Source organism: Coregonus clupeaformis, chromosome 39, assembly GCF_020615455.1.
Source record: "Coregonus clupeaformis isolate EN_2021a chromosome 39, ASM2061545v1, whole genome shotgun sequence".
Classification (NCBI taxonomy): Eukaryota; Metazoa; Chordata; class Actinopteri; order Salmoniformes; family Salmonidae; genus Coregonus; species Coregonus clupeaformis.
The window spans coordinates 16,148,468-16,166,550 of record NC_059230.1 but is presented as its reverse complement, the minus strand read 5'-3'; the positions used below and the strand labels follow the sequence as shown (position 1 = coordinate 16,166,550).

General features: G+C 41.5%; 1 protein-coding gene across 4 annotated transcripts in view; it reads left to right on the top strand.

The window, feature by feature from the left end:
- LOC121554339 (rap1 GTPase-GDP dissociation stimulator 1) overlaps positions 1 to 18,083 on the top strand; it is a 52,900-nt gene that overhangs the window by 23,821 nt on the left and 10,996 nt on the right. For 3 of the 4 annotated variants that reach the window (XM_041867865.1, XM_041867864.1, XM_041867867.2), the window contains 5 exons: positions 3,456 to 3,581; positions 7,414 to 7,560; positions 11,877 to 12,005; positions 12,449 to 12,574; positions 17,444 to 17,587. In XM_041867865.1, coding sequence (XP_041723799.1) covers positions 3,456 to 3,581; positions 7,414 to 7,560; positions 11,877 to 12,005; positions 12,449 to 12,574; positions 17,444 to 17,587 — 672 coding nt within the window. The remainder of the gene's footprint in view (positions 1 to 3,455; positions 3,582 to 7,413; positions 7,561 to 11,876; positions 12,006 to 12,448; positions 12,575 to 17,443; positions 17,588 to 18,083) is intronic. The other variant, XM_041867866.1, reaches the window with a different exon arrangement.

The following is an 18,083-nucleotide window of genomic DNA, read 5'->3' as shown; positions in this document are numbered from 1 at the left end:
TGTCCTCATTTGTCGTATTGGCCCATATTCTAATCAAGTCTATTTTTGGAAATAGACTTCTAATATTAACATGCAAGAGGCCAAAACCTGTTCTGTTTTTTAAATCATAGGGAGTCTGTAGAGATTGCATGGTATCTGCCGGCCCAGGGTTTGGAGATCAACAATAAAAGCATAACAATACATCTCAGTTGCCCAATGCGTGAGGACTTGGCGGAGCCAGCACCATTGTCAATGAAACAAGCTGAGTCTTTTGACACAGGAAGAAAAGTAATTCAAGAGTTTGTGATTTTGGAAGTATGCTATCAAGTGTAGGTCCACTTGCGTTTGAGAGTGGTACAAATGCAGTTGCAGAGAGTCCAAGTTCCTGGTGGTATTAACATGATGGTCTCGTCAGAGTGTTTACAAATTGTAGGGCGTAAGGCAAAGATATAATTCACTCACCCATTGATCATTCAGCCTATTTAATCCAGGATGGCATTGAGTAAAGAGCAAGCACAGTAAGCGATACATAATGCTGGTTTTTAGAGTCCTTTCAGCACAGGTGACGACCATGTGTACAATGACATAGATTTTCTCACGGCCCACGGTACATCAGGTTTTCCAATCTGGAAACCGCTTCTCCACTCCTAGCCTTCAGTGCGCACCTGCAATCGAGTAGCAGGCCTTGCGCGCAGACAGACTCCTGACTCGGCGTGCTCCAACTCCAAAAAGGTGTAGGCTACAGTTTACGAGCAGCCCGAGGCAGGAAAAAAAAGGCTTTCTCTATCAGAAATCTTTGTGCAAGCAAATTTCGTAAAATAGAGACGGAGATCTAAAAATAATAGTTGTTATATACAGCATCCACCTACACATTAAAAGTGTTTGCTTCTGTAGACAGGATCCGGGTCATTAAAACAACTCAGATCTCAATGATCAGACATACAAACGGACACACTGATTGGCAGCCATTAAAGAACACCATCTGTGTTCTCTTAGACAGGTAACTCTTGATCCACAATATGGCAGAGGATGTATGCCATAACACATTTAGTTTTTTTCAGCAGTGGAAAAAACAATGTTTTTGATAATGTCAAAAGCTGTACTGAAGTCTAAAAACAGCTCCCACAATCTTCTTATTATCAATTTCTTTCAGCCAATCATCAGTCTTTTGTGTAAGTGCCATACATGTTGAGTGCCCTTCCCTATAAGCGTGCTGAAAGTCAGTTGTTAATTTGTTTACTGTGAAATAGCATTGTATCTCGTCAAACACAATTTTGTTCAAAAGTTTGGTAGCAGGATGATTGGTCGGCTGTTTGAACCAGTAAAGTGTGCTTTGCTATTCTTGGGTAGCGGAATTAATTTAGCTTCCCTCCAGGCCAGAGGGGGCACACTTTCCTGTAGGTTTAGATTGAAGCGATGGCAAATAGGAGTGGTTACTTTCAACAAGAAGTTAAGTTTAAAATTATCATCATCCGGTGAGTGGAACTGTTTTTTTTTTATTGCATCTCTTTGAAAATGATGCATTATGCATGTGAAACATTGTTACATTTAAACTTTAGATCACCGGTTACTTTGTGTGCTGAAAGTGATCAAGATGTTTGCAATGGGAAGTAATAGTTGTACATTTCGATTTGGAAATGCTTAGCCTAATGGTTGTGTTTTTGTATTCTTATGATTGGGACCTACTGGCTTATTATGTCAGTGTGAATGGACTGCTTATCCTTTAACATCATGCTGTGTGTGGCTGCTGCCTTTTTATCAGCCTATGTGTTTTACAAAAAGTGCGCTGTCCTACATGGAGTGCGCTAGTATTACGGCCGCTGTCCTTTCAGCATCACGAGCGTGTCACACTCATATCCTTTGATGTGTCACTGTTGTCGCTTTTGATGATAGCAAGGTTTTTTTCCGGATCAAAAGGGGGCTTAGGTGGTGGGCGTGGCAGGGGACGTGGCAATGGCCACGGTCGGCCCGTCTGCTCGGCTGGATTGTGGAGAAAATATTAGAGGCCCACATCTTGGCGGTGTTGAAATGTTTGAATTGTTAAAGGGATACTTTGAGATTTTGGCAATGAGGCCTTTATCTACTTCCGCAGAGACCGATGTAAATGACTTGTAAATAAAAATTTGTTCTTAACTGACTTGCCTAGTTAAATAAAGGTATAAAAAAATTATACCTTTATTTAAAGGTTAGCATTGGCTACCTTCATACTGGACACAAAATCCCGAAGTACCCCTTTATGCCAATTTTCTGCAATTCTACACATTTCTCCATGGAGCTGAGAGATTGCTTCAGTTTTAATCACATTTCCTGCAGTTCTGCACATTTTTCCATGGAACTGAGAGAAAATGTTGCCGTTTTTAAAGCTAATTTAAATCCCGAAAATGTATTCAAGGCATCCCAAATAAATGAGTAGGTGAACCGTCCCAGTATTGCTATGGATGAAAAATCCCTGGATAGTGTTAGGTTACCATAGGTTGTGTAAGCAGTGCTGCTGTTGGTACCATTATCCATGCAGGTGCTGTCTCTGTGGGAGTGGCAGCCCAAAGTGCAGGTCAGGCCTGTTTGATTCAGTTGGGTGCATTAAGTGATACGTTTCTGTTATTTATGTTGATTTGTTAGTTTGGTACAACGTTTTGGGAGATCCCCCACTGAAGGCCTAGGTCTAATAGTCACAGTTTGCCACTGGATGCACTTAAAATGTGTCCAGTGTGCCATTGGCTCTTCATTTGGCACATAACAATGTATATCTCAGCAGATCGGAGGTTGTAGTGAAATCCGTTTCAATTCCAATCAAACCAGCAAATAAACCAGATCATCAAAGAATCTGTGTCTTAAACCATTTAATCTGTGTTTTAGATTGAAAGTCTTGTTTTTTTTGCTTCAAAAGAGTGATCAGGGGCATGCAACTAGTTTTCCTTCGCACAAAATACATTATTGCAACACATTCTACAGAAAATAGCATCATTTTCATCGGATGACAACAAAGTGCAATGCTATTTGGCTAGCAGCCACACATAGCTAGCTAATTTACATTTGCTTACAATGAAAAAGCAAGGTCTTTTTTGCAAAAACGATGCATGGCCATCATATGTCTCTGTGTCCAGAATGTAAGGAAGTTGGAGGCAGTTTCGCAAGCCAATGCTAATTAGCGTAAGTGCGATGACTGGAAGTCTATTGGTATCTGCTAGCATGCAGCAGATACCCAGAGACTTCCAGTCATTGCGCTAACGCTTGTTAGCAATTGCGCTAGCGCTAGTTAGCAACTTCCTTCAAACTGCACACAGAGCCATAAAAATGGTATCCACAAGTTCATCTGACTCTGGGGAAGTAGATACAGGGCCTCATTGCCAAAATCCCGAAGTATCCCTTTAAGATTAGGATTGGGGGAAGGGAAGCTGATCATAGATCTGTACCTAGGGGAAACTTCACTCTCGAGCTTAACTGCTATTCCAGACTGTGCTTTGTCTCCCCTCCAGAGTTCATGCGTAGCCCCTGTGTGGAGGCGGGCCTCATCCCCCCCCTTGTGCAGCTGCTCCACTCCAAGGACCAGGAGGTGCTGCTGCAGACAGGCCGTGCCCTGGGCAACATCTGCTACGACAGCCGTAAGTACACCCTGTCATAGGTTTCCCTTACATGTTTCTCACCGGGTGGAAAAGCACCCGGGATCGGTGTCAATGGGTTCCACCATCAGCATTTTCAATGTGATTTCTTTTATTTATTTTTTACATGTGAAGGGGAGGTCACTTTATCAGGAGGGGGGCCCATCTTGCCTAGGTGTAATTGTAGGGGAGGTATTGAAGTTCCTTTGCCTCTCAACTGTCCCCCCTCTGCTCTCCCTGAGGAGGTGCCTTACATCATGGGGGAAACTGGTGTCAGCGGAATCCAAGCCGGCTACTAGCAATATCTGCTCTTTTGTATGGCATTGATCTGCTGAAAAAGCGGTTTAGTCTTAGGTCATCATAATGGGATATAGCCTAGCCTGTTTCACAAGTGGGAAATACTCTGGCCATAATTTGGAATACCCTGGCCATAAAGGGCCAAAAGTATCTGAGATGACTATGATATTCCATGGTTCTACCCGAAAGTCAATGTAAAATCCATAATTTTTCATCTGTTGAGTAGCAAAGGCTTCGCTAAGCAGCTCTAATATAACACTATTTAGGAACTCTGTCTGTTTTAAGAGGCGCCAGGGTGACAGCCCATCCCCTGTTAGTCTGGGGAACCAGTCAGCCCTGAGTACCTGCTGAGAGCAGCACTTCTTTCCCCAGACGGACACCCTCACCTTCAACGTCTGTCACACAAAGATAAAACTGCTTACAATGCCTCTAGAACGGGGTGTCAAACATACGGATCCGGCCCGCGAGGTGGTTCAATCTGGCCCACCGGTGGTTTGAGTAAAAAAAAATGTGTGGGGTGCGGGAAGTGTAGAAATTATAATGAACCTACATTCATACAGTTTCTTGACTGTGTCCAGCTCGTTAATAATCACCGAAATGAAAGCTAGACAGTCAGGGAGCATCGAATATTCCAAAAACTATGTATAGAGGACCATTTTTTCCCCATCTTGACGGCGAGGAAATATAACATATTTTCAGTTCGACCTTCCAGACCTCGTTGAAGACCAAATGCGGCCCCCGCGTCAAAATTAGCTTGACACCCCTGCTCTAGAATAAAGATTTAGGGGACGTAATCAAGAGTTGTCGTGAATACATTTAGGGGGAAAATGTTATCGGTGGTTAGTTCCGTCTGTGTGTTCCGTTGAGGCCTTAATGGCAGCTATTGTTTCTGGTGCATTGTTTCTCCCGTCACTTAAAGGTGAGACGTCTATGGTTTGATAGGATCAGAAAGAGTATATGAGTGTGGGGGCAGTTGGTTAAGCCTTTTTAGCATGGTGGCAGAAACGTATGTTTCAGTCGGCGCTGCAGCTGTTTCCAACTCTTAATGGGGGCACCACTGAAGAAATGTACATTTACATTTTAGTCAATTTAGAAGGAGTCTGTTGTTGTTTGGTACTGGCCTTTCAAAATGTAATTACCACAAGACAAACTGACCGCTTCAACTGCCAATCGTCGTGCATTCAAACAACTTCCAGACCTAGCAGCAGAAAAACAATGCCAGCATTTTGTCCATCAATGGCAACCGGATTCCAGCCAATTTGTTTAGTCCTTTCTCTGCTCTGTTTCTACTACAACTCTCTCTCTCCCCCTCCCTCCCCATCTCTCTTTTGCTCTCTCACCTCTTTTCTCTTCTTGACTCATCATCTAACACTTCTTCTGCAAGCTAGGCAGCTATGCTCCAGACATTCTTATTCGGTCTGCCACCGTCATGCACACACAACACTGTATAATGTGTCAATATGTTCCTGTGTTAAAACAACTAATGCAGGCAATATACTGACAAGGCCCATGCTGTAACACTTCCTCTGCTAGCTACGCTCCAGACATCCCCATTTTGTCTGCCATCATCAAGCACACACTTTATAATGTGTCGCTATGTTCCAGTGTCAGCTAACTTTTTTTTAACCTTACTTTGTGTGCTGAAAGTGATCAAAGATGTTTGCAATGGGAAGTAATAGTTGTACATTTCGATTTGGAAATGTTAGCCTAATGGTTGTGTTTTTGTATTCTTATGATTGGGACCTACTGGCTTATTATGTCAGTGTGAACGGGCTACTTATTCTTTAACATCATGCTGTGTGTGAGGACATCTTCCCCACCTCCAGAGTTCTACCTAGGTGACTTTCATTCCTTCCTGGTCTGTTGTCTCTAGTCAAATGAGATTCAACCATACAGATGAGTATATCTGTGTGCTTTACATTAGTCCCTGTTTAGTTCGGTGCTGCCATGAGAGCACATGGCCTCCGTACATCTATGGTCTATCTTGCTACATTATCTCTTGGCACACCAAGCACTCCTGGTCTACAGTTCATGTGATGTCTGCAGTCAAAGGTGATGTCTTTAAAGTTGAACCCCTAACCTCAGGAGCACCAACTAATTCCCATTTTAGTTGACCCAACTAACATTGTTGACAACATTTTTAACACTTTGGTGAGGTTCATTTTATGTTCTATAAATATGACATAGGCTAATTTGTATGCAAAATCATGTAAAAAATAATATACTGAACCAAAATATAAACGCAACTTGTAAAGTGTTGGTCCCATGTTTCATGAGCTGAAATAAAGCCCTTTTGTGGGGAAAAACTCATTCTGATTGGCTGGGCCTGGCTGCCAAGTGGGTAGGCCTATGCCCACCTATGGCTGCACCCCTGCCCAGTCATGTGAAATCCATAGATTAGGGCCTAATGAATTCATTTCATGACTGATTTCCTTATATGAACTGTAACTCAGTAAAATCTTTGAAATTGTTGCATGTTGCGTTTAATATTTTTGTTTAGCATATATTTGTATGGCTGTATTCGATTGCTATGTTGAGCAGAGCAGTGTCCTACAAAGGTACTGTGGTCTGTAGTAATATAATAATAATAATAATAATAATAATATGCCATTTAGCAGACGCTTTTATCCAAAGCGACTTACAGTCATGCGTGCATACATTTTTTTGTGTATGGGTGGTCCCGGGGATCGAACCCACTACCTTGGCGTTACAAGCGCCGTGCTCTACCAGCTGAGCTACAGAGGACCACTGCTAATTAAGGCCAATCAATGAGGCGTCTGCTAAAAACTAATTCATAAAAACAGACTGGAGTCACTGAGTGTGACAGAACTTCAACTCCCATGGTCTCTAGGCTGTCTGGTCTTCAGTTCCCAAGATGGGGCCTTTTTTATTGCACAAAGTGAACAGACTTATTCTCTCTTCAGTCTAGCTGGGATTCAGTCACTCCACCACCATACGTTTGCTGTTCACAGTAATGCACATATGCATAACCTGACTCAATTACTTCTGTAGTACGGTTGTCGGTTGTCGCTTCCACTCATAACCACACTGTATATGAATTTGACCATGATTCTGAAATCAGAAAATTAGCATTTATTTTTTACTAATTGGCTTCATCAGCACTGTCATTAAATTTGTCTCCACTTCAGTCTGACAGCCACTTAAGCACACCAATACATTTGAGGTTTGGGGTGGGAATGACTAAAACAAACTGCAAAACTCACAATATTGAATTTCATGTCTCCGAGCATTGTGCAACAGGTATGAGCTTGGGTTATGTGTGATTTGAATTTCTAGCTAGCTGCCTCAAGTCATTTTTAGTTTTGCCTCTCCTTTTTTCACATTATGATTTATTATAATTATTATTTATGGCCATATTTATATAGCATTTGTTATTTACTTAAGTTTTTTTTGTTTTTGTTTTTACTGCTTGCTTAACTTTCTCTCCCTTTTTTATAGATTTTTTTTCCAGGTTGGTTGTTGTGATTGTGTGATTTTTCTTCTTTTTTGATTTCCCCCTGACCTCTTTGTTTTGCAGATGAGGGCAGGAGTGCAGTTGACCTGGCGGGAGGGGCTCAGATAGTAGCTGGACACATAAAGTCACTGTCCCAAAATACTGACCCGGACAATGGGAAGCTCTTGACTGTCTTTTGTGGCATGCTGATGAACTATAGCAATGATAATGGTAATGACCAACTCCCCCCGGATAAACTATATTAACCAAACTAAACAGAATAAACGTTTTTAAGAATTAATCTACTTTGGCAGTGTCGGTGACTGTTCTAGATGTTATGTTGACACCTTTTATCCAGTCTTAAAGTGATAGTTCACTTTAATATGAAAGTTTGTGTGATATTTTCTGACATTTATGTAGTCTATTGTCGAGATGAGTCCATGTCCCAGGCCATCTGTTGGGTTGATTCAGCTATATGCCTCAAATCCAAATCAATAGGAAACATGGGCACTGTCTAATTTCAAACTATTAAACTGTGCCTGTATTTTCATATAGCTGGATCTTGTCAGTAGATGGCGTGGGGGCATGGATTCATATCGACATTAGACTGCTTTTGAGGTCTGAAAATGTCTGACGAATTGGAGTGTCATTCAAAGTCAGTTCTTAAAGGCCCATTCAAAAATGAGATTTTGCTGTGTTTTAAATACATTTCCACATATGAGGTTGGAATAGTACTGTGAAATTGTGAAAATTATGCTTATGCCCTTTCAGTGTAACAGTTGTTTTGGTGGGTTGGCGTTTTGGCCTGCCTGGTGACATTACCAGGCGGTAAATGAGTTAATAGGTCATTATCAATAAAACGTCACAATATGGTGCAGAGCGTTCGATTTGGTCGCTTGCAACGTAAACATCATCAGATGACAGTACATCGGCAAATGCGCCCTTCTGCTGTTTGACTGACAGATAGCCCACAAAGGATGGGGAAATTAACCTTAACCACTCATGCTTGTCAGGTATAGTTTTATTGACACAGTTGTCAATGGTTTTAGTGGAGCTAGGGGTCTCCTTGCCCACCAGCAGGCAAATTGAACCATTCTGCACCTTGTTGTGAAGTATTATCGATAACGACCTATAGACCAATAAAGAGTTCCAAACCCCTCTACTAATAACAGCTAGTTTTCAGTTTTCCCCTCCCCACTCAGACCACTCCAAGTCCTAGCAAAATTCTTGCTTGAGAAATTTCTAATTGTTAAGAAGCTATTTTTGTTTTTGACCATTTAATTGAAAACAATCACAGTAAGGTACTTAATTGTCACCCAGAAATGATTTGATATTGAGATAAAAACAGCTGCATTGGACCTTTAAGTCATTGTCACTCTAGCCTATATGTTAGCCAGTGTTCAAGTTTATCTTACTTAGCCTTTACTCACTGGTGACAGGAGGTGGTTGTGCAAGAGCATGCTACAATATGTGTCCCTTGGAGAGTGGTCTGTCTAATTGATTCTATTGCTTTCTGTTGTGTCCTGCTTTAGCCCTTAATAATTTTCCTCTTAAAGCAGTGACTGCTGTTCTTGTCCTTGTCTTGTAGTTGGTGGTAGGTAGGTAGTTGGTGGTGTCCTTCCTTAGCTTATGCTGTAGCCATTTCTCTCTCCCCCTTACACATCACTCTCTGGTTTGTAATTAGATTGTCTATTCTCCCACAACCCTCCTTGCAGAGCCTCTATAGTCTATCCAGGTGCGTGGTCCAGAGTAATCAATAATGTTCACTTCTGCTGTCAATCTTCAAACACCTTTTCTAGTTTAATTAGACTTCTTCCCAAATGGCACCCTACATAGTGTACTTCTTTTCACCAGAGAATAGGGTGCCATTTGGGATGCATGCATAGACTCACTATAACATAGGCATCTTTCGTTCACATGAACACATTGTTTAGTACCCTTTAACTGTGGTAGCTAAGTAACTAGTCTTGTCATAATGATGCAACATTTGATTTAGCAAGTTACTGTACATGTACAACCCTAACACCTTTTAAAGGTAGTGCAACATCTAACTGCCCTGGAACCCCTCAGGCTCTTCAAATTGGACAATAGAAAGTTGAGTTGTAGTCTTGGTTGGACTGTTGGTTCACCAGGAGTGTATTCACTAGGAAGCAAATGGGCAGAAACAGGGAGAGATCTCTCTGAATTTGTCCAATAAGAAACTTGTTTTCATTGCAAAATGTTTTGCTAAGGTTTGCATTAATGAATCTACCCCAGGCTGGTTAGTGGTGTAGAGAGAGGGATGCTCACGAGTGTTATCACTCCTGAGGTTCCACGACGTACTGCTGCTCTCTGAATAATGTAAATAATGAATGAACGGCCCAAGTTCTATAACTTTTTTTCTCCTCCGTCAGCAAAATGCGGAACAGTAATTACTTTTCGATCTATCGCCTCTCCCGTATGATCCCAACCAGTCCAAGGTCACTCACCGTCGAAAATAGACAGAGGAAAAATAAATGTGATCGAAAACGTGGCGTTCAGGGGAGGCACATGCACAGCCTGCGACAGCTCTAAATGTACCCCTCGGACGCTCTCATTTTTCTCCCTCCCTCACTCCTTTGCCTTGTTCTTTCCCACAATTAAACATGGAGCTAAGTGGATTTTCTCAATAACCCAATGATCTGCAATCCGATCATCAGACATTAAACAGTGCTGTGATTACACAGTAGAAATATAATTATTAGAACGGACTACTCATTCAAGTCAATGTTCCGTGATGGGTGGAATTCTATTTGTATGTTGATTTACACTGTCCTCTGCTTAGAGTGGTGCTACTTCCGGTGCCACCAACATTTAGCCCCAGCTGCCAAGCACCACTATCAGGGCACTAAATGAAACCACTTCACGGGGCTCAGCAAAGCCTCAAGTCAAATATCTCACACAGACATGTTTTGACTCAATTATAGTCAATTATGGTTTGTTATCGACTAATCTGTTTAGCTTTGAATAAGGCCGTTCTTCGCCGCTACATGGAAAGGATGCTTGCGAAAACAGGACGGAAACACTTTAGTTCATGTAACCTCTACACCAGGGTTAGGCAAACTACAGCCTTGCTGGAGGGGGGAAATTATTGTTTTGGGTAAAAAAACACTCCGGTCCAAACTTGAACATCTTGAATGTTCTGTTTGAAATATGTGAGTTATAATCAAACACACTTGAACATCTTAAACTAGATAGAAAGTATGTAGAAATGATAATTGACCTTTCAAATAACTGCCCTTTTTCTGGCCCGCAAATTGATTTTGACAAACAAATCGGTAAAACAAAAATAGTACTGATCGGCTAGTTGATAATAATGCATACAATTACCACATGCTCTACACGTCCTTGGGACTGTAAAGAGAGGAGCGAGACCATAGTCTCATCCTCTATACCCTGGGCTACGGAATCTAACACGTCAGAGTAATGGAGTTGATCCACTATGCGCATCGCGGGCCGGAGCATTTTGCAATTACACCATGCAAATGAGTTTCTGTGGCCGCCAGCGGCCCGCTCCCTTCAGCTGGCTGTTTGTAAACTGTCACCGCAGCTAATATAACCTTCACTAATATTGATAGAAGGTCCGCACATCCAATGGTTTTTACAGCGGCTGTGCGAATTGACAATTATTTCTACAAGGCCTTGTTTGACATTCCCTGACAAATAGATTTTTGTTATTTTGTTTTGGGTTATGATAACTTTATGACTCAAGTTGGTTTATGTTTTTGGATTTCACTCGCCTCCAGTAGGTCTTTGCTTGTGGATTATGGTTAGGGTCTAATGTTTTCAAATAATAACAAACTTGGCGGATGAGAATTGGTGGTGGTTCTTTTAATAATTACCAGCAACAAATCTCAGCTTGTATTTCAGTGAGAACCCTCATTTAATTCACCAATGTAACTTTCTCAATTGCTTACTTCCTTCCTCCTTTCTCCCTCCCTCACTCGCTTCCCCTCCCCTTCCTCCTTCTACCCTTTTATCTAATCTCTTCCTCAGTCTCTTCCTCAGTCCACATGATCTCTTTTTGTCTTTAAAATGTGCTTATTCATTTGTTTTCTCTCCCCCCCTACCCCCCTTCCTCTCTCTCCATCCATCCTGCCTTTGTCATCTGTTTGTCAGTGTCGGTCATCTCTTAAAATCAACTTAATAAACTCTTTCTCCTATCTGTCCACTATAGGCACCTCTAGCTGGTTTTCCAGAGCTCACTACATCCAGGGAAATACATCTGCTCACTGACATACTGTATATGACTTGGACCTTACCCAAAATATATAGCTAGTATACATTATGCAAATAGAAAATAACTGTGCAGATTTCTTTCCTTGTCTGCAGCAACCCATTTCCCTTTTTAGAAATTGCCTTTGCCTTTGATATGTGTCTTTTACAATCCTCTTGAGACTTGAATTGAAGACATTGGATTTATTTCTTTATACCTTGCTTTTGGCTTGTTCCACTTTTAAACACACACACACAGCCTCTAGATGGCTGTGCTCATACCTTCCCTCTGTTATTCCCCGTGTCCTCTCCAGACTCCTTGCAGGCCCAGCTGATCAACATGGGAGTGATCCCCACCTTGGTGAAGCTGCTGGGACTCCACTCCGACAACACAGCCCTCACAGAGATGTGCCTCATCGCCTTCGGAAACCTTGCCGAGCTCGGTGAGTATTCCTACCATAGATGTAGAATTCTAATTCTATGAGTACATGCATCAGAACACTCTTGATCTGCCATTCTGGTCGCGGTTCAGCTTTTCTACAATACTGTCTGGGATTTTGAGCATAAACCTACCTTCGATTAGTAATCTAAGATACCATACCATACCGGCATAGATAACAATAGTACCATAGATTTTTATCTTGATATATGATTCAAAACTGTCAACCCTAGTAGGAAGTTGAACGGTGACTTGCTTCTTCTGTCATTCACATTTTTTGTCATATATAAACCAGGGACAGAACTGATTCCAGTGTCTGTCTTCTCTAGCCTAGTGCCAACTCTTCGGTCGTTATGATGATGAATAAACACGGAGAAGATTCCGTTGAATCACGAACAGACTGGACCAGTCATGTCATCTATGTTTTTTTTTCTCCCCTCTCTGCAGAGTCCAGTAAGGAACAGTTTGCCTCAACGAACATCGCCGAGGAGCTGGTGCGTTTGTTCCAGAGGCAGGCGGAACACGAGAAGAAGGAGATGATCTTTGAGGTGCTGGCTCCACTCGCTGAGAACGGTAATTCAATACAACTCTATTTATCCCTACACAGGCGATTTAAGATGGGCAAGTCAGGTTACAATTATCAACATATAATACAGTATGCAGAATTTTTTTTCCAATCCACATACTGTTGTCAGGGGAATGTGATGTCATACTGTGTAAGTACAGTGAGGTCTGAAATGATTGACACCCTTGATAAAGATGAGCAATAATAACTCTATAAAATAAATGATTAAAATACTGAGCTATATTGTATGCAACATTGTTTGGGGGAAATTATATGATTTTATACTAAAACAATTGCTCAGAAGAAGAGATTTCGTTTAACAAGTCATATTTTACCTAACATGGTAGACCAAATCTTTCTCACAATTGACACCCCTAAAGATTCTTATAAATAAAGTAGTCAGACGTTTAGTATTTGGTCCCATATTCCTAGCACGCAGTGATTACATCAAGCTTGTGACTCATGCGTTTGCAGTTTGTTTTGGTTGTTTCAGATTATTTTGTGACCAATTGAAATGAATGTTAAATTATGTATTGTCATTTTGGAGCCAATTTGATTGTAAATAAGAATAGAATATGTTTCTAAACACTTCTACATGCATGTGGATGCTACCATGATTGTGGATAATCCTGAATGAATCGTGAATAATGTTGTGATGAGTGTTATTGGTAATCGTGAGAGGTTAGCATGTCTTGGGGATATAGTTTCTTACAAAAGTATTAATTCCCCTTGGCATTTTTCCTATTTTGTTTCATTACAACCTGTAATTTAAATGGATTTTTATTTGGATTTCATGTAATGGACATACACAAAATAGTTCAAATTGGTGAAGTGAAATGAAAAAAATAACTAGTTTAAGAAAATTCTAAAAAATAAATAACGGAAAAGTGGTGCGTGCATATGTATTCACCCCCTTTGCTATGAAGCCCCTAAATAAGATATGGTGCAACCAATTACCTTCAGAAGTCAAATAATTAGTTAGATTGCACACAGGTGGACTTTATTTAAGTGTCACATGATCTGTCACATGATCTCAGTATATATACACCTGTTCTGAAAGGCCCCACTGTCTGCAACACCACTAAGCAAGGGGCACCATTAAGACCAAGGAGCTCTCCAAACAGGTCAGGGACAAAGTTGTGGAGAAGTACAGATCAGGGTTGGGTTATAAAAAAATATCTGAAACGTTGAACATCCCACGGAGCACCATTAAATCCATAATTAAAAAATTGAAAGAATATGGCACCACAACAAACCTGCCAAGAGAGGGCCGCCCACAAAAACTCACGGACCAGGCAAGGTTAATCAGAGAGGCAACAAAGAGACCAAAGATTACCCTGAAGGAGCTGCAAAGCTCCACAGCGGAGATCGGAGTATCTGTCCATAGGACCACTTTAAGCCGTACACTCCACAGAGCTGGGCTTTACGGAAGAGTGGCCAGAAAAAAAGCCATTGCTTAAAGAAAAAAATAAGCAAACACGTTTGGTGTTCGCCAAAAACCATGTGGGAGACTCCCCATACATATGGAAGAAGGTACACTGGTCAGATGAGACTAAAATTGAGCTTTTTGGCCATCAAGGAAAACGCTATGTCTGGTGCAAACCCAACACCTCTCATCACCCCGAGAACACCATCCCCACAGTGAAGCATGGTGGTGGCAGCATCATGCTGTGGGGATGTTTTTCATCGGCAGGGACTGGGAAACTGGTCAGAATTGAAGGAATGATAGATGGCTAGGCCTCTTGCAGCTCAGTTGGTAGAGCATGGCGCTTGCAAAGCCAGGGTTGTGGGTTCGATTCCCACGGGGGTCCAGTATGAAAAATGTATGCACTCATTAACTGTAAGTCGCTCTAAATAAGAGCGTCTGCTAAATGTAAAATATATAAATATATATGGCGCTAAATACAGGGAAATTCTTGAGGGAAACCTGTTTCAGTCTTCCAGAGATTTGAGACTGGGACGGAGTTTCATCTTCCAGCAGGACAATGACCCTAAGCATACTGCTAAAGCAACACTCGAGTGGTTTAAGGGGAAACATTTATGTCTTGGAATGGCCTAGTCAAAGCCCAGACCTCAATCCAATCTGAGAATCTGTGGTATGACTTAAAGATTGCTGTACACCAGCGGAACCCATCCAACTTGAAGGAGCTGGAGCAGTTTTGCCTTGAAGAATGGGCAACTATCCCAGTGGCTGGATGTGCCAAGCTTATAGAGACATACCCCAAGAGACTTGCAGCTGTAATTGCTGACTTTGGGGGGGAGAATAGTTAAGCATGCTCAAGTTTTTTCTGTTTTTTTGTCTTATTTCTTGTTTTTTTCACCCCAAAAAATATTTTGCATCTTCAAAGTGGTAGGCATGTTGTGTAAATCAAATGATACAACCCCCCCAAAAAGGCAACAAAATAGGAAAAATGCCAAGGGGGTGAATACCACTGTATGATCTTTGACCCTCTAACTTTCTCACTCACCATTATTCACAATTCATTCAGGATTATCTGTAATCATGGTAGCATCCACATGAATGTAGATGTGTTTTTTCCGGTATTGAAAATCATACCGTCAAAATACCCTGGTATACCGCCCAAGCCTAGTTACGGTACAGGAATGTAGTACTGAATTGTTGGAGAATTAGCATTGCTATTGATTGCATCCCTATGGCCATTTACTTTAGCCATGCTTACACGCCAAATAAGCATACAGAAACAGGTGGGTGGGTGGGTTACAAATGATCCAGTTCAGATTTCTTAACTCCCCTTTATCAAAAATGAATAATTAATTAGTTGAACTCAGTTTGGCGAAGAAACTGCCTTTGTTAAAGTCACACTGCTCATTGGAACAGCTAAATAAATATAACCACCACTGCTATATTAGGGTCAGTGCCTAAAACCAAGTAAAAACATGATAAGTAAAAACATAACCTGGCTTTAATGCATAAGCGGAGTGATTTTAGTATATGAGGATAATTTAAAGGGAGAATGTCAATACCAGTTGAGTGCATATTTTCCTCTGAATTCTCACTCAAGGGAATCGGGACTATATTATGTGGAGTCATCTGTGGCCTTGGTAACTGCTCAATGGAGTGAAGCGGCTCGCGCAGCCTTAGCTGTCTGAAAAAAGGAAAATGTGTATGCTGTTTTTAGCTAAATAAAAAGAACATGCTTGGAATAGTGTGTGTGTGGGGGGGGGAGAAAGATAGTGTGATACAGTGTGTGTATGTGTGTTAGAGAGTGTGTGTGCGCGTTTGTGTATTTGTGCGTGGTGTGTGTGTGGGAGATGGTGTGAGAGAGCGCGGGTATGTGTGTTTGTGTGTGTGAGAGAGACTCACCGACTGTTATCATTCTGGGCAGCACAGTGGGTTCTCCCATTCTGCCAGTCTCCTAGACAACATCCTACTTAACTCTACTCCAGAGAACATGCTCTCTCTCTCTCTCTCTCTCTCTCTCTCTGTCTCTCTCTGTCTGCCTGCCTGTCTGTCTCACACACACAATACAATCCCAGACTCAAGCATCTTTTAATCTCTTTCTCTCTTCATACAAATCCTATTTTATTTGTTACATGTGCCAAATACAACTGGTGTAGACTTTACCGTCAAATGCTTGCTTACGAGCCTTTCCCAACAATGGAGAGTTTAAAAATAAAATAGTAACACGAGGAATAAAATAAAATGCACAAGAATGGAGCTACATAGTACCAGTACCAGATCAATGTGCAGGGGTACGAGGTATTTGAGGTAAATACAGTATGTACATGAAGGCAGGGTAAAGTGACTAGGCATCAGGATAGATCAAAATAATAATAAGGTATTTGAGGTAGATATGTACATGAAGGCAGGGTAAAGTGACTAGGCATCAGGATATATAATAATAATAATAATAATAATTGTCCATTTGGAAGACCCATTTGCGACCAAGCTTTAACTTCCTGACTGATGTCTTGAGATGTTGCTTCAATATATCCACATAATTTTTCTTCCTCATGATTCCATCTATTTTGTGAAATGCACCAGTCCCTCCTGCAGCAAAGCACCCCCACAGCATGATGCTGCCACCCCCCGTTCTTCACGGTTGGGATGGTTTTCTTCGGCTTGCAAGCTGCCCCCTTTTTCCTCCAAACATAATAGGCCTGTACATCAATCACCTTTTTATCTAGGTTTGAATCATATATACTCACACATCATCATTATCTAAGACGTATTTATGTTGCAGTTGATGTGTACTACTGCCACTCATGACTCACATACACCTTTGAAAAACAAAACTAAGACAAACATGGTGTTTCACAAAGATGACCCCAGTGCAGTGTAGACTATAGACCTGCACCTATGTCTGGACCCTTTGACACTCAAATAGGGGAGGTGGAATTGGGTCCGAAAAAGTAATAATCACAAAGTAAACATCACAAGCAAGGTAGGCATCCGAAAACATAAAAGACTGTCGGCCCACTGGGATTTTGTGTCTGAGAACTTCGGATGAAGCCAATGCTTTTTCAATGGGAGTCATCTGTTGCCAGATGAATGACAACTGATGAAGATTGGCCAACAAGAAATGCACAAAGCTTCTGAAATAGTTGATTTTAGTTATACTTTTGCCGGACAAAAACGGACAATGAAGTACGTCATATATGAGTGGTGTGTGTATAAAAAACCTAAAGGAACAAACCTGGCGTGTGTCTGTGGGAGAAATACTGTGTGTGTGTGTGTGTGTGTCACAAGTTGTTAATAGCATAGAGATCTGATAAACTGCTAACTTGACATCTTTTCACAGCATGCATGACCAGGCGGTGCTCGTTCTCACCATAGGATTAACTATGTCATTGGTAATTCTGTGTAACTGTCTCCCTCTCTCTCTCTCTCCCTCTCTCTCTTTTCTGTCTCTTAGATGTGATCAAGCTGCAGTTGGTGGAGGCGGGCCTGGTGGAGTGTCTGTTAGATGTGGTAGCTCAAACAGTGGACGGAGTGCGGGAGGAGGATGTGGCGCAGCTCAAAACAGCCTCCGACCTCATGGTGCTGCTGCTGCTGGGAGGTACCACACACACACACACACACACACACACACACACACACACACACACACACACAAAGTCGGAAGTTTACATACACTTAGGATGGAGTCATTAAAACTATTTTTTCAGCCACTCCACAAATTTCTTGTTAACAAAAGTTTTGGCAAGTCTGTTAGGACATCTACTTTGTGCATGACACAAGTAATTTTTCCAACAATGGTTTACAGACAGATTATTTCACTTATAATTCACTGTATCACAATTCCAGTGGGTCAGAAGTTTACATACACTAAGTTGACTGTGCCTTTAACAGCTTGGAAAATTCCAGAAAATGATGTCATGGCTTTAGAAGCTTCTGATAGGCTAATTGCCATCATTTGATTCAATTGGAGGTGTACCTGTGTATGTATTTCAAGGCCTACCTTCAAACTCAGTGCCTCTTTGCTTGACATCATGGGAAAATCTAAAGAAGACCTCAGGGAAAAAAAAAAAGTCGACCTCCACATGTCTGGTTCT